Source organism: Lutjanus erythropterus, chromosome 1 (genome assembly GCF_056507025.1).
Source record: "Lutjanus erythropterus isolate fLutEry1 chromosome 1, fLutEry1.hap2, whole genome shotgun sequence".
In the NCBI taxonomy this organism is placed as follows: Eukaryota; Metazoa; Chordata; class Actinopteri; order Lutjaniformes; family Lutjanidae; genus Lutjanus; species Lutjanus erythropterus.
This window is the reverse complement of record NC_139317.1, coordinates 1311654-1327142: the sequence shown is the minus strand read 5'-3', so window position 1 is coordinate 1327142 and position 15489 is coordinate 1311654. Positions and strand designations below refer to the sequence as shown.

The window sequence follows — 15489 nt, the reverse complement described above, 5'->3', positions numbered from 1 at the left end:
AAAACAAGTCCAGGTCAGTATACTCACAAGGTCAAGATAAATTAGCAGTTTTGAGGTGAGACTGAATTGTAATTAAGGTCAAGACTAAGTCAAGACCAATACCAGGAGGGGCAAAGAAAAAGTCAACTTGGACTTAATCAAGACAAGAGATAGTTATAGGTGAGATTAGTGTCTGAGAGTCCAAGTCAAAATGCCAACGAGAGATGAGATGAGTCCAAGTCAAAACAGCCACAAGACTGAAAAAAGTTAAAACAAGTCCAGCGTAAAACATCCATCAAACCAAGAAAAAGTTAGAGTCAGAGCAATCGCCAAGGCAAGCCCGAGTCAGAGCAGACAAGTCCAGTGGAAAATACTCACGAAATTGAAACAAGTCCAAGTTAATACACTCACAAGAGTGAAAAAAGTCTGAGTCAAAACATCTGCAAGACTGAAAAAAGTTAAAACACCCCTGGTTGCAAACATCCACCAAACCAAGACAAGTTTGGGTCAAAACGCATGCAGTTGAAAATATCCACAAAACTGAAACAAGTCAGAGTTAATACACTCATGAGATCGAGTCAAAACACAGATGACACAAAGACAAGTACCAGTTAATACTTGGATGAGACAAATTCAAATCGAAACTCTCAGACTGAGACGAGTCTGAGTTTAAACTCTCACAAAACAAGACGAGTCCGAGTCAAAACATACTTGAGATGATAATAAGTCATTCTTAAAAATGGAGATTGGACCTTAGTGCTTTAACTCTGCTTTCACAGTCCTCAAATGTTACTTTTCAGATTCCACATTTGGATTTGTCTCATGTTTCTGCATATAAAGACAATGCACTAAAATTAGCATGTTAGCATTTGAAGCTACATTTCTGTATTTCCTTCCTGTGTAAACTGGACGAGGCACAACAAGATTTCTGCTGAGAATGAGACTTTTGCTGTGTTACATCAACAGTAAACAGCTGTTAGCTCATGTGGCTAATGTTAGCTTCATCACACCTGTCCAACAATCATTATTCAAACCTGAATGATTGAATTTCACTGATGAATAACTGATAATCGATTGTGTACATTGTTTACAGCTACAGTGGTGTGTTTGTGTGTGTGTGTTAGTCTGTTTCCCTGGCAACGCCATTGTAAAGGAGTCAGGGTGAGATAATGATGATGATGATGATGATGATGACGATGATGATGATGATGACGACAATGTACAGAAATCACATTATATTTTAAATTCAAGAATAAAACAATGACACTTTATGTCTTTGTTCAGTTTTTTTTATTGAGCCTCTGAACTATAAATACATTAAGATCAATATAACTTCACCAATAAATACCTCCTGAAAATCAAAATACTTAAATAAGATGTCATTTAAATAAACTAAAACCATAAATAGAACATAATACATGAAACACGTCCATCCATAATCTGTTTGCTCCAGTGTGAAGGTGTCTTTAGAGACAAATGTCAAATGTAAACAAAGATTTCAGAAAAACACAGATGAAGATACAATGGATCACAGAGCAGCAACATAAATAAATGTTCAAAAACCTTCATCTCACATAAATCCAATTACACACACAAAAAGTTATGACTTATCTGACAATTGTGACTGAATCTAAATCATGAAACACACTTTAAATTTAAACTTAATTAAACTTTAATATATTCCCGTAACTCAGACCAAACTTCAGCTGGTGTAGAACGCAGCAACAAGTCTTCTTTTTAAAAATGTATTAATTATTTAATCTTATTTATCTTTTTTTATATCTTTGAATCTGGTTTATGCATTTTGGTTAACCTCAAAATTATGATTTAATTACGATTTAATAAGTAGAAACTATTAATTTCTATCTCCTTATTGGAAATTTAAAAATTCAAAATGAAGAAGTTAAGAATAGTTATGGAAACCCATTTCTGCCAATGAAAAGGGAAAAAGATCCTGTAGATCTTTATCATGAGAAACTTTTCTTGAAAATAAAGAATTAGTCATTATTTTGAGATTAGTTAGTAAACTGGGTCACACCTTAGAATGAAGAAAGATTAAATTTGAACCTCAGTTTAGTTTTTGATATAAACCAAAGTTTTAATTTAATTCTGTTGCACAAAAACAAAATCCAATTTAAAACGTGATGCAGTAACTTTAAACTTACACTTGAGGAGGCTTAACTTTTAAAATGGCTAGCTAGCAAAACATTAAAGTTTTACAAATCTTTTAGCTAGCTAGCAAAGAATTACTCACAAGATCTTTTATGTTTTCATCATATCGGTATGAATGGGCTTCCATATTTAGATCTAATAACTAAAGTGAAACATTTGTAGATCTCATAGTTATTACAAAATCTGTTACATTATAATATATATTATTAAAATACTAATAAGTTAATTTATATGGAACAAATAAAAAAGAAGAACAAGGTGCTCCTCAATGTTTGTAAAACCTCAAAATTACAGCAAAAATTTTTGTATTTTTCTTTTGTTTTGTTTTGTTTTTTTATCAGCTGCTCCTGGTCCTCCGTACAGAACCACGACACACTGACCCAGGATCAGCTCTGCTCTCTGCTGCTCCTCACTGTTGGCGCTGGATGTTGGGTCGGACGCAGGTGCAGCCCACAGCGATGAGGCGGGACTCCAGCTGGTAGTGGTAGCTGTCTCCTGCTGACCCCGCCCCCACCGAGCGGACGCGCCGCAGCAGCAGCACCTGATGCATGATTGGCCGGGACTCCAGGGTCAGGTCCTCGCGTCCCTGCGAGTCCAGACAGCCTTGCAGGAGACAGTGAGCCTCGGACACCGTCGGAGGGAACAGAGACTCATCGTGGGAGTTACTGAGGACGGAGAGAGGAAGGACAAATTCTACGATTAAAGGACCATACTGCTGTTTTCTGCATGTTACACTGTAAAAATAAAATTGTTTTAACTTAAAAAAGTCTGTCTCCGGGCTGCAAATGAAACTGTAAGTTCGCTGATTTGACAAGACAACTTGAGGTAATTTTGTAATAATTCAAAAACACTTTTCTATACTGTAAAAAAAAGTTGAGAAAATTTTCACAACTGTCTTCCCTAGAGTTTAAAGTTTTGAATCAAACTCACACTCCTCAGTTTTGAAATATATTAAGTTATTAAGTTTTGCTGACCTATAATTTTTAGTTGAGATAAGTTACTTTTCTTCTTTAGATAAACTTGAATCTTTCAGTTTTGGAAACCTCCCAAGGTTTGCATTTTTTATTACTGAACCTAATTTGTCATTATTTAGGCGCTTGAAAATGATTATTTGGAGGTTATAAAACTCAAAGATTCAAGTTTATCTAAAGAAGAAAATTATCTCTTAGTTGATTAAACTTTTTGAAAGTTTAATAAACAGTTGGGCTCAAAACCCAAAACCTTTTGAAATAAGTTACTTGGAATTTTTGCATTTTCTCAGCTTTTTTTTTTTTTTTTTATAATGTAGTCAAATAAACTTAATTTAATTCAGTTGTACTGGAGAAAACAAATTTAATAAACTTCAAATATTAAGTTGAACCAACATCTCTTCAGTCAAACAGACCAACATTAAAAACAAACTTGTTTTCCTTCCACATTTTCTCAGTTTCAGAACCGTCACACAATGCATGCTGGGAAATCTGCTGATATACTGATCATGTTTCTGTAGAAACTTAAATTCATGAGTTGATTGGACTTTGTACAAAACATTCATTCAAGTTATTTCAAGTTAAAAACCTTCAAGTTAGAATAATTCAGGTTTATAAGCTCTGAAATGTTCTGAGAATTAAAAAAAGAAATTTTAAGTTTGATTAAGTTGAATGTGTGAGTGTGTTTTCAGCGTGTGTGTGTGTGTGTGTGTGTGTGTGTGTGTGTGTGTGTGTGTGTGTGTGTGTGTGTGTGTGTCCTCACTTGTACGTCCACGGGGAGATGGAGACGTTCTGCAGCGGTCTGATGATCTTCGTAGAGACCAAAGCGTTGGGGTCGAGTTGCAGGGGGACCGTTTCTACCGTTGCACCATCAGACAACTTCCTGTGCGTCTTCAGCGGGTGTCTGGAATGACCGCCGCCTTTTGGCATGGCTGCCGCCTCCAACGTCATCATCATCATCACCATCATCATCATCGCCATCACACAGATAACCTGAGGAAGAGGAGGAGAAATTAACCTTCAGACTGAGACTTTTCCACACGAAGAAAAGATGTCAAAATGTGGAGAATAAATTACTACTACTACTATAAATTACTGATCAATATACTAATCAATTACCTGTCAATATCACCACCAATAATACTTTCAATATAATTGCCGATACTACCTCTTCTTTGTTTGGTGTTTACTCCTAATACACTTTATATCTTAAATTTTATTTTATTTATAAATCTATTTTTCTATTCCTATGTCATTTTTATTTGACTTTCTGGATCTTTTCTTCCTCCTAATTTGAACTGGCGAAGACTAATATTCTTCCAAACGAAGCTGCTTAATTTAAAAATAAATAAATAATAATAAATAGGTCCAAAGCTTGTTAGACACCCTAAATAAATAAAGGAATAAATAAATGAAGCATTTCATTGTTCCTATTGTTTCCATGGTAACAAAGTTCATTTTTTATATCATGATAACACATTTCATTACTTGATGATGCTGTTGTCACCGTTTCAGCCAATCACATGATCTCATGCAGCCTCATACAGATTTCAAAATAAACACAAAAAATCTGAATGATTATTATTAATAAGTTTTAATAATTAATTTAATTTCAATTTTAGATTTTAAACTTTCATTAAAGTCATTATCTTTTTCAGAACGTCTCGTTTAGTTTAGTTTAGTTTCTGCTGAGAAGTCGGGTTTTAAAAAGTCTAAATTTCATCCTGAACTCATCGTCTTTGCACAGATTTAGATCAGAGGATAAAATCAAACTCTTACCGTTGTCACTTTGGAGTTTAATGTTGAAAACATGCTGACAGTTTGTCCTCGTCGTCTTCTTTGTTTCTTATTCTGAGTTTCCGATCTTTCTGCAGATCTCTGCTGCTCTTCAGGGTCCTCGGGTTCCACTGGAGGTTCAGGTCGGAAGAAGTCTGCTGATGCTCTGCTGGCCGTCGGGTCGAGCTCTGACATTTATCCTGATCTGAGCGTCAGAGTCAGCGCTGCCGTTGCACGTCCGCTGATGATGTCACCACGTGTCTTTCTTTCTTTCTTCTGAGCGTCTTTGATCCTCCTTTGTAAACCACAGAGTGGCCCGCATGACGAGGCCTGATGGTCGACCCACTTTCACAGCCAATGTCGAGGTTTATTTATTGTGCACACAAAAGTTGCAGCAGATTTTCTAGGTCATCTTCTCCTCCAGAGTGTGAAGTCTGCACCTTTAAACATCATGTTAGAAATCTGATCACTGTGAAGTTTTAAAAACATCTGCAAGAAACTCAGTGGGCCAACAGGTCGTTCTACTGCACTTTTGGTTTGTTCAGGTCAACAGAAATCTTAACAACAAAACATGTTTTTCCATCTTTGTGTCACAACTTTGTGTTTTCTGTTTCATTATGTGAACAAATCAGCTCCATTAAGATCTTTTACTTCCCAGTTTGGTGTTGAAGAACTTGACCTTGAATTGGAACAAGAGCTGAAACGATTAGTCGATTAATCGTTAGTGTAACAATAGCACAAGCACAAGCCTATGATATAACCTTTGACCTCACATCCTGCTGAACGATGAGACGTCGCTGTGATATAGTGATGGTGATATTATCTGGCTGCTGGCTAGAATAGATGCATAAATCAGTCGGTCCAGGAAGTTGTGATCACAACAATTCACGCAATTTCAACCAGTCCCTGTGAATTCTGTGCGATCTTTAGACCAATCACTGTAGCTTCCCATGAGCTCTACCAATCACAGCAGTCCCCTGCACAATATTTTTTTGTAATTTGATCTGTACACTTTTATTTTATCATTTCATGCTGTTTTTGAGTTTGAGCTCCACAAAGATCCCAATCCCAACAAAAGGCCTGTAGCCACTGATGAACCACTGACACACTGCTGTGTGTGTGTGTGTGTGTGTGTGTGTGTGTGTGTGTGTGTGTGTGTGTGTGTGTGTGTGTGTGTGTGTGTGTGTTTTCTGGGCAGGTTATGGTCAGTTCTGGTACTGAGCTTTGTGGGTTTGCAGAACTGAACCTTTGCAGGTGAAGCACCTTATTGATCCCATTTGCTTATTATTTGTGGATAAATAGAAAATTTTCACAAATTTCACAAAATAAAATCCTCCACTGATTCATCGTCACAAACTCTGTCAGTTTAAAAAGCATGAAAAATGCAATTTTTTTATTGTTCCTGGTCAAAATCTGGCACCTACATTACCCACAATGCAATTTGTCCACTGACTGTTGTGGCTAATGAAGAAATAAATAGCAGATACAGACGTCTGTTGAGCTCATGTTTTTTGACTTTTCTTGTCTTTTTCCTTTTCAAACTTCAGCCCCGGCTGACACTGACTCTAGTGACATCACTTGAGGACATTTATCTGATTTCACGCAGAGTCCCTCTGAAGTAAGAATGGAAACTGGGAACCAGTTCCAGCTGAGAGCCAGTGCCAAATTCTCTGATCCATCTGCATATTTTTTCTGAGAGTTGCATATTGCAAAACAAAGATGTCCAACTCCTGCATCTGCTGCAAACTTGCAACAAGAAAGAGCAAAGGTGAAGACAAAGAAAGAGAGGAACGGTCCCTGACAGAGATGGAAACCAAGAACCAGTTCCAGTTGAAGAAAAAAGATGTAGAGATTTTGCACACCTGAGTCACATGCATGCTTATGTCCACTCTGAAAACCTGCGTACATCTGCTTTTTTCCACACAGAAAACCGACCAATCCGTCACTAAAGACCAGACCAATAAGCAGAATCGATGATGGTATCAATAAAAGGCCTCATGCAGTGTTTTTTAATACATCGACCTGCAGTAGAAGACCTGGAAACACATGCTGATGTTGAAAATTGGTGGAGTTCCCCTTTAAGTGAAGCACAAAACATAAAGTGCCGCGTCCTTTGATGCACGGCGCAAACATCAAACGCCTCATGCAGACAAATGAAGAAGTCAGGATGCCAATCCAGAGAGTTTCTGTGCATCTGCGCTGTGATGAACCTCCAGATAATCATCAGCTGAATCTGCAGCTCCCCTCGCCTTTACGGAGAACTTTTAAGTTTCCATCCGAGTCAGATCGTTAGAGGCGCTTTCTCAGATTGACGGTTACTGAAGGGGGGTCTGAGTGTGAAAACTTAAAACACTCTGCAGAAACTGGATCAGTTGTATTCATCTTTATTGATGATGAAACCAAAGTAGAGACATAATCACATTGTCCCATGACCCAGAGATTAATTAGAAATTAAAATTAGAAATCAGTGTCCTTCTATTGCCAGATTGATCACAGGTGGAGCGCACAGATGTACGCTCCAAAACAAGACATCTGAGGACGTCTTTTTGGATCAACATTTTCTGACATTGTTATGAACCAAAAAACTGATCGATTAGTGCAAAGATTATTGCCAGATTGATCACCAGATGAAAAATAGGTCCAAACACAGGTGTTTTCACGTGTTTGGACCTATTTTTCAATTGACAAGATTATATATATATGTAATATATTATTACATTTGAATTAAATACAAAGGAAAGTATCTTGAAGCGGTCTCAGACTTTTGTATCCCACTTGTATATGTCTTAGAATAAACAATAATTTTAATTTCCCAGTTGCACAGAGACGTATCACTGCTGATACGCAAAAAAGCAAAAATTCCCAAGATGAACATAAAAAAGATGCTTAAGGGATAATGTACAGTGAGCAGGTCATTATTGTGAAATAAATCCTGACAGGATGATGCAGAACTCCGACACAAAGCTGTAAATTACTTTTACACATTTATGCAACACATTTTGCAATAGCGACCTGCTCACTGAACATTATCCTGCATGTTATTTACCAAAAAAATAATATTTTGACACAAAATATTAATTCTGAAGTGATTTAATGATTGAACAGTGATTTTATTGTTCCTCCAGAGTCTGTGATCAGAACTGTTTCCACAGCAATGGTTTGTTCTTCATAGCAACAGTCTGTTCTTCATAGCAACGGTCTATTTTACAGAAATAACAGACCTTAGAATGATGTCACTAACCATCAGAATGGAGTATTTAGCAAACCCATGTAATATTGATATCCAGGTCAGATATAGATTTATTTATTGCTGTGAGAAGCTCAGATTTGAGCCGTGAGTCACTGATTTTAATCTTCTGTGGTGAGCAGAGATGAAAAGTTAAACTGCCCTGAGTCACGCCAAGATGTAACGTCACTGTGTGTCTGATGCAACAGGATGACAGCACTGTGGTCCTGTCCTGGGGGCCCCTGGTCACTCGGGGGCCGCTGACTCTCTCTGCGTGGTCCCCTCTTGCTGGAGTTTTGTAGATTTGCAGCAGCGGTCATGTGATGCAGGACGTTAGCGTGTTTCAGACTCTGACCTGCTTTACAGTCGTGTTGTGACTCAGCTCGGCCCGAATGCTGCATCATCACTATCAGGTCGAGTTTGGTGTGTGTGTGTGTGTGAGAGAGAGAGAGAGAGAGAGTGTGTGTGAGAGAGAGTGTGTGTTTTGCAGCCCACGCTGCCACGCAGCTCTGACCTGGTTTGATTGATGGGTTTGATGCTTATCAGTGATCTGACAGACTTCCTGCTTCCTGTCAGTTTGTGTCTGTCGTCCACTCGTCTTCTCACAGGACGTAAAAGGAAACGAGTGTCGCTGCACTCAACTCTGTTTATTCTGATTAAAACAGTGTTTGAATAAAGTCTGAGACAGTCTAGCCTTTTTAAATTCACATTTCCTTGACTTTACTTAACCGGGAAAACTTCACCGAGCTGCAGCCAAAAAACCTGAGACAGACGACACAAAATAAATCTCACTCACATCAGTATGAATATCACAACAGTACAAAAGACTCACAGCAAAAGATCACGTTAAAGACGTCAAATCAAATCAAGTGAACGGGTCTAAAAATGTTGAGGGATGCCTAAAGCTCCAGCAGAAGCAGCTACAAAAAGTTTACAAAGGCAGTGCAACCAAATGTCAGACTCAAAAATAAAATGTTCCAAAATCTTTTAAAAATACAAAATAAATCTAATTTGAAAGACTAATACAAATAAAATAATTCACAGCATTTTAAGGGTTTAATCTGCAGTAAATATACCAAGGTTCAAACCGTTCAAAGCTGCTAAATAGATAAATAAATAAATAAATAAATAAATAAATAAGCATTTCATCTGGTTTCCGTGGTAACAGAGTTCATTTTCATGTCATAATGTGACTTTTCGTGACTTTTCATGCTGTTGTCACCAAACATCTCAGCCAGTCAGCTTTCAGCACACATCACATGACCCCATGGAGCCTCACTTATTATTTATAAATTCAGTTGAAATAATTCATTTTATAGTTTATTGGCTCATTTGTACATGTTTGAATACACCTAAAAGAGTTTTTACTTCAGTTACTGCAAAAAGTTTACAAAAGCACAAACAAACAAACGCGATAAAGACGAGGTGATGGACGGACGTATGTCAACAAAGGAAAATGCTCCTGTCGACATTTATTATTACATACATTTATAAATACATAAATATTGGATTTAAGGTGCAAACGCTTCATGTTTAAGTATCTGAAGAATATGAATTAAGGCAGAGCTGCTTTATTGCAAATAGTTTACCCATTAAATTAGTGAATAAAGTTATTTAATAAAAAGATCTCAAACTGACTCAGACACCAGAGGACAGTAAAGTTTTCATCTAGAGACCTGCTTTTTATTTTTATAACACTACATCAAGATTACATGACTGTAATCTCATATTTTCAGACGTTCACATCATATTATGAGTTTAATTATATATTCTATAACTTTTATTGCATATATTCTGACTTCTATTCCAATTTCTTAGACTTTAAGTCCATATTATCAAACTTTTATTCAATATTTTATAACTTTTACTCCATATTCTTTATTGGCATCAGTATGATAACCTTGTAAATGATATATGTGAATTTAGCTGCTGTGGGAAACTCCAATGAAAGACAAAAGCAAAACTGACATCGTTAGGAGCTTAAAATGTGTTATTTTCCTATTTTTCACTAATACATTGTGGTTTTACCAGACAGTGACCTTTCCATTTGATTCCTGGTGTCAATATTAAATGAAAAATGACTTCATTTGTCTTCGTATGTTGTCAGATTATGAAAATCAGCATGGTTCATGTGGACATCAATTCAAGATGGCCGCCATATGAATCCCGTGGGACATCAGCTGACCTCAACTAGAGACCATCAGGGCCCTAAAAAATAAAAGGTTAAAGAAATGCCATTCTGGTGTGTGAGGTTTATTTTCATTCTTCTGATTCTAATAAAATAATTTCTGAAATCTTGGAAACGCTGAAAACAGTCCAGAAAAAAAATGAATTGTGAATCATCTGCATTACTGTTCAATATTCAAAATTAACAGAAATAAATTCACAAATTTAACAGATCTGCAGACATTAATGATGTGTGAGCTGTATTTCATATTTTAAAAAAAGTTAATCTACAGAGTCATTAAGCAACAAGTATCAGTAGATTTCATCATAATTTATGTCATAAATTAGTTTTTTATCAAGAGGAGAAAACTGAAAAGAACTGATTTTTTTCTTTCTACAAACATATTTTATTTTTTAAATGTTCAAATTAAATAAATAAAAAATGAAAACGTATCATTGACGAGAACAATGACAAATATTTCAGTTAACTAAATGAACAACGGTCATGTAAATTATTTCACAGCAGACTAATTTAGAAAACAGTCGAACACTGACGACGGTTTTCCCAGCACACTTTTTTTTAATATTCAGAATTTCATTCATAAATTCCCAGCAGAGAGGAGAGAAAATGAATGTGTACAAAGGAACGCTGATGTCACGTTTGCCTCCCCCACCCACCATGAATTACAAAAGGGGGTCACAACAGGTTTCCACCGAGAGACGCGAGGAGGCGGATCACGATGTCCTCACCAGAGGAGTGTGTCATCGTCTGTGTGAGGTGTGTTCTGTTTGATCAGGGAGGTGTTCGTCTTTCGAGGACTGGTGTCACTGCTGCTGTGGTGACTGGAAACACCTTCATGAAGCTGCAGGAGGGGGTTTCTGAGCGTCTGCTGTGGTCGCTGTCAACCACAAACCTGACTGACATCCAGGAACATCGACAACAAAAAAACAACCTCTCATGTTCCCTCCACAGCTCCTCAACTCCTTCCCTTCCTCATTCTTTTTCCTCCTTACCTCCTCTCCTGGTGGGTGCAGGTGACAAACCCTCGCTGACAGAAACAGATCAGATTCATAAATATTTGTTGACACTTTCGGGGGCTGTGATTGGCTGAAGACTGATTTCTGCACATGCTGCTTGTTCACAGCTGCTAATCGTCTGGGAACAAAACATTTCACTGCACACTGACTTGTACAGTTTGTTTGTTTGTTTGTTTGTTTGTTTGTGACAAGAATGAATTTGAAGTTACAGATATTTCTTAATTCATAGAGACACATAGAGATTAGTGGTTTGAAAACGATTTTAAAATATTACTTCCCTGGATTGTGTCAGTCTGCAGGGACTTAAATCTCTAATAAATTGATTAAAAAAATGTTTATTCAATGTCATTATGTTGTTTAACAGAACCAAATTGAGCCTCAGGTTCTCTGTGTCAGTTGCTGTTTGGTAATCTGATTACTTGCTTTGTTTTTGGAAATTGCACCACAAACATGTAAAATCAGCTTGGTCTCGCATTAATCCTGTATTTTATGTTTAATTAATCCTATTTAGCATTTAGAATCGGTATATAAATATGTAATTAATGGGTAGTTATAGGCGGATACTGGTGTACATAGTAAAACACAGTTGTGATAATATAAAATATTTCCTCACAGGAAAAGTTAGAAATATTTAAAGTGCTGTTGATTAATAAACACTTGAAAAACTGCTTATATGTAGGAACAGAGAGGAAGTCCTGCACACTGTCTCACTTCCTGCTGATATATTTATTAAATATCAACATTTCAGCCTAAATGACCTTCATCAGTCTGCAGAAGCAGAAATATTTTACTGATCCCTGTGGAGAAATAAATCACATTACAGATACTCCTTTCAAGACTAGAAAAAATATACTGCATAGTGCAATCAGAAGAGAAAATATAAACATATAATAAAGTGTATAAAAATATGTTCAGTCCACCAAATTTACACAGAGACAAAATGACAACAATAGTTAATAAAACAGAATAAATACAGTAAAGGCATCATATACTGATGTTATACAGTTATTATACTTTAACAGAATAGAAGTAGAGATATAGAAATAGTAATAAGAGAAAATGAGAAAAATAAGAGCATCCAAACATTTTGACATACAGACTGCCTCCGTCTTCAGTCAACCAATCAGAGGCCTGCTGAGACTGATCAACACCTGAAACTGATTAATGCATCATCAGTCAGACAAAAAAAAAATCACTACATGACAATAAATCTTAAATATGTATTTAACCTGACATAACTGAAAAAGCAAATATCATCATAAACATCATGCTACAATAAATACATGTATCACAAAAAAATGGATTAAATCAGTCATCAGACATCAATATTAGGATGAATAAAATCAATGTCAATACATTGATTAACATTGATTTAATAGAACTATTAAAAGGAACATTTAAAGGTGATGGATAAAGTCTAATAACTTGTTATGTTGGGATTTGTCTTTTTATTAAGTTTATATATTATACTATAAACTGTATTAATGATAAAGTAAAGTAACTTCTTTAGTTTAGTTTCACCACATTACAACAAAATACCTTCAGGACAAACTTTACCTTTTATGTCCCGACGCTTTAACTTATAGACGGACTGATTGATTTGATTGTTTTTTTTTTCATGTCATGCACACAAAATGCCAAACCCTCATGGGTTTACAACACACCAAAATATATTTCATTAGTATTTTACATATCAGACTTTGACAAAACATTTCCACCCTGACTCCTCCAAACTTGACAAATAAAATCTGCTACAAGAAAAAAAAAGTTTCCTTCCTAAAGCACAACTCAAGTTTTTGTCAGAACCATCCAGACAGATTAAATCAAAAACTGAGTCTCATTTTAAATGTTCTGTTTTCTGATGATGATGATGATGATGATGATGTTCCTGATGTGCACACAGGGATCTTTGTCTTCTGTTTAAATTACACTTCACACAAGGTTCTGTAGATATTCTTTAAGAAAGTGAGTTTTTAATATTTGTTTACATCATGAGCCTGTTTTTCTTTATGCATGTGAAACATTTTGCTCATGAACGTCAGAAATGAACTCACGCTAAAATTAATGACAAATAGTTCAAATAAAATAACGATGTCATTTCATCAGCTGAGGGATGATCATGAGGTGTCCTAGTTTAATATCTTTTTAGTGACAACTCTACAAACATTTTACATTTATGTCTGATGTTTGTAGAAATACTCTGTACTCTGAAGTCCTGATGTCAACACAAGTAAAAGTAAAAAAAAAAGTATTAGCATCTAAATGTACTGAACATAATTTACCAAAGTTAAAAGTATCCAGTATGCAGAATGACCCCCTTCAGAATAAAATATATTATTGGATGTTCATTTCTTTAATGTTGCAGGGGGTAAATGTTGAACTGATTTTTAATAACTTTGTAAACTGCTGGGAAGCTTTTGAATTTCTCCTGAGGGATCAAAAAAGGATTCATTTTAATAACAATACATCATCATTTATTAGTTGCTTATGTTTTCTATCCTTTCTGAATCTAAAGTTACAGTCATGAAATGAAATGTATATTATTTGAATTGTAGATGTATAAAGTAAAATGTAATGTACATGCTCAAGTAAAGTACCAGTGCAGTACTTGAGTAATTGTTATTTTCTCTGAGTACTTATAAAGATGTAAAAAAAAACAAAGTTCAGCTCAGCTGACTTTGCCGGTGGCCTCCTGGTGGCGCTGCTGAGCGTGTACAGGCTGACTTTGCAGCCTCAGCTGATGTTTCCTGGTTGGTGTGAAAAACTGCTGACAGCTCTGACAGAAACTGGCGGTGGATTAAAACCCGGTGATTTATCAGATCAACGCATCAACGCTCAGGTTTCCTCTCGCTCAGCGAAACGAGGTCAAAGAAGAGAAAGATGCTGACGGCTCTGATAGAAACCCTCAGAGTCGACCACATCACAGCTCCAAACCACACACAACACCCCCACTGCGATGCTGCAGCGAGGGGCGGGGCCACGGCACAGGAGGCTACGCTACTCTCTGAGCTCCATATATGGAAACAGGAAGGGGAGGTAGGTATAACTGAGTTAATCTGCTTCATCAGGATTGTCTGGGTGCAGTTTGCTCAGATTTGATTGTCAGTAACCACAAATGTAAACTTTTATACAGATGACACATAATTATATCTTCATGTCAAGCCTCAGTTTGTTGACTGATTTCAGGAAATGTTGGACGTACAGTTGTATTTATTCTCAGTTTAACAAGAACAGGACGAACAGACTTGAGCCTGACTGTTCAATCTAACTTAAAAATCTCACATTTGAGAACAATCAATGATTAAAAACAAAAAAAAAACATCTCCAACGGGTTTAAAATGCAGATTTTCATCAGAACTATAAGATGAAAACACATTAATCCAGTTGAAGTTTCCTCTCAGCTCATCTCAGAATGACTGGCCTAAAGTTATACGTCTCTGTATTGATTCCATTGTGGATGAGGATGAAGACTGACGTCAGCAGAAAAAAAAGTGAAGACGAGTGTCAACAGATTCTAATATTAATAAATTCTTATTGGTGCTCAGAAGTAGGTGATGTCATGTCAGTGACTTATTAGACATTAAGAAGATGTAAATCCCAGAAGGCCTGCCCAACCATTGGCTGCTAAGAAAAGGGTCATCATTGTATTGATCCTTGTTTTTCTTAAGTTAGCTAATGATAGCAAGACTCTGGCTAACTTGTGTAACCATTTGCAAAATGTGGTTTTCTTTTCACCACAGACGACTGCAGCTCAGTAGTAGAGTTGCACATAGATGTCATTATCTGTATTTGTTCAACCAACAACATTATTTGTCTTTGTGTCTGTATTCAGATAGAAGACCAAAAGTGGGCGTGGTTTATAAGTCACATTAAATTGGACATTTTCTAATTTAATATTCACTGGTAATGCAATTATTATGCCTACAAAGATGATTCAATATAAATTACATCTCTCTCTCTGTGTATTTATTTTTTAGCTAAACTTATTTTCATTAATTGCACAAACTCTACAGTAAAAATCTAAAAGTATATAAAGATATCCTTCATTTGAAGGGAATAGTCTTGGTGTGTTAAGGTAATCATAGCACTGACCTTTTCTGAATAATAATAAGCAGCTCTGGAGAGAAGTAACATCTGTTTCCATCTTATTTCCTCCAGTTTATT

At 36.2% G+C, this 15489-nt stretch overlaps 1 protein-coding gene across 1 annotated transcript; it reads right to left on the bottom strand.

The window, feature by feature from the left end:
* Positions 1-2499: 2499 nt before the first annotated feature.
* il17a/f1 (interleukin 17a/f1) lies at positions 2500-4116 on the bottom strand. The gene is made up of 2 exons (XM_084723122.1): positions 3883-4116; positions 2500-2816 (listed from the first exon to the last, which is right to left on the bottom strand). Exons 1-2 carry the CDS (start codon positions 4098-4100, stop codon positions 2561-2563), a joined length of 474 nt encoding a protein of 157 aa, XP_084579248.1. The 5' UTR covers positions 4101-4116; the 3' UTR covers positions 2500-2560.
* Positions 4117-15489: the final 11373 nt, after the last annotated feature.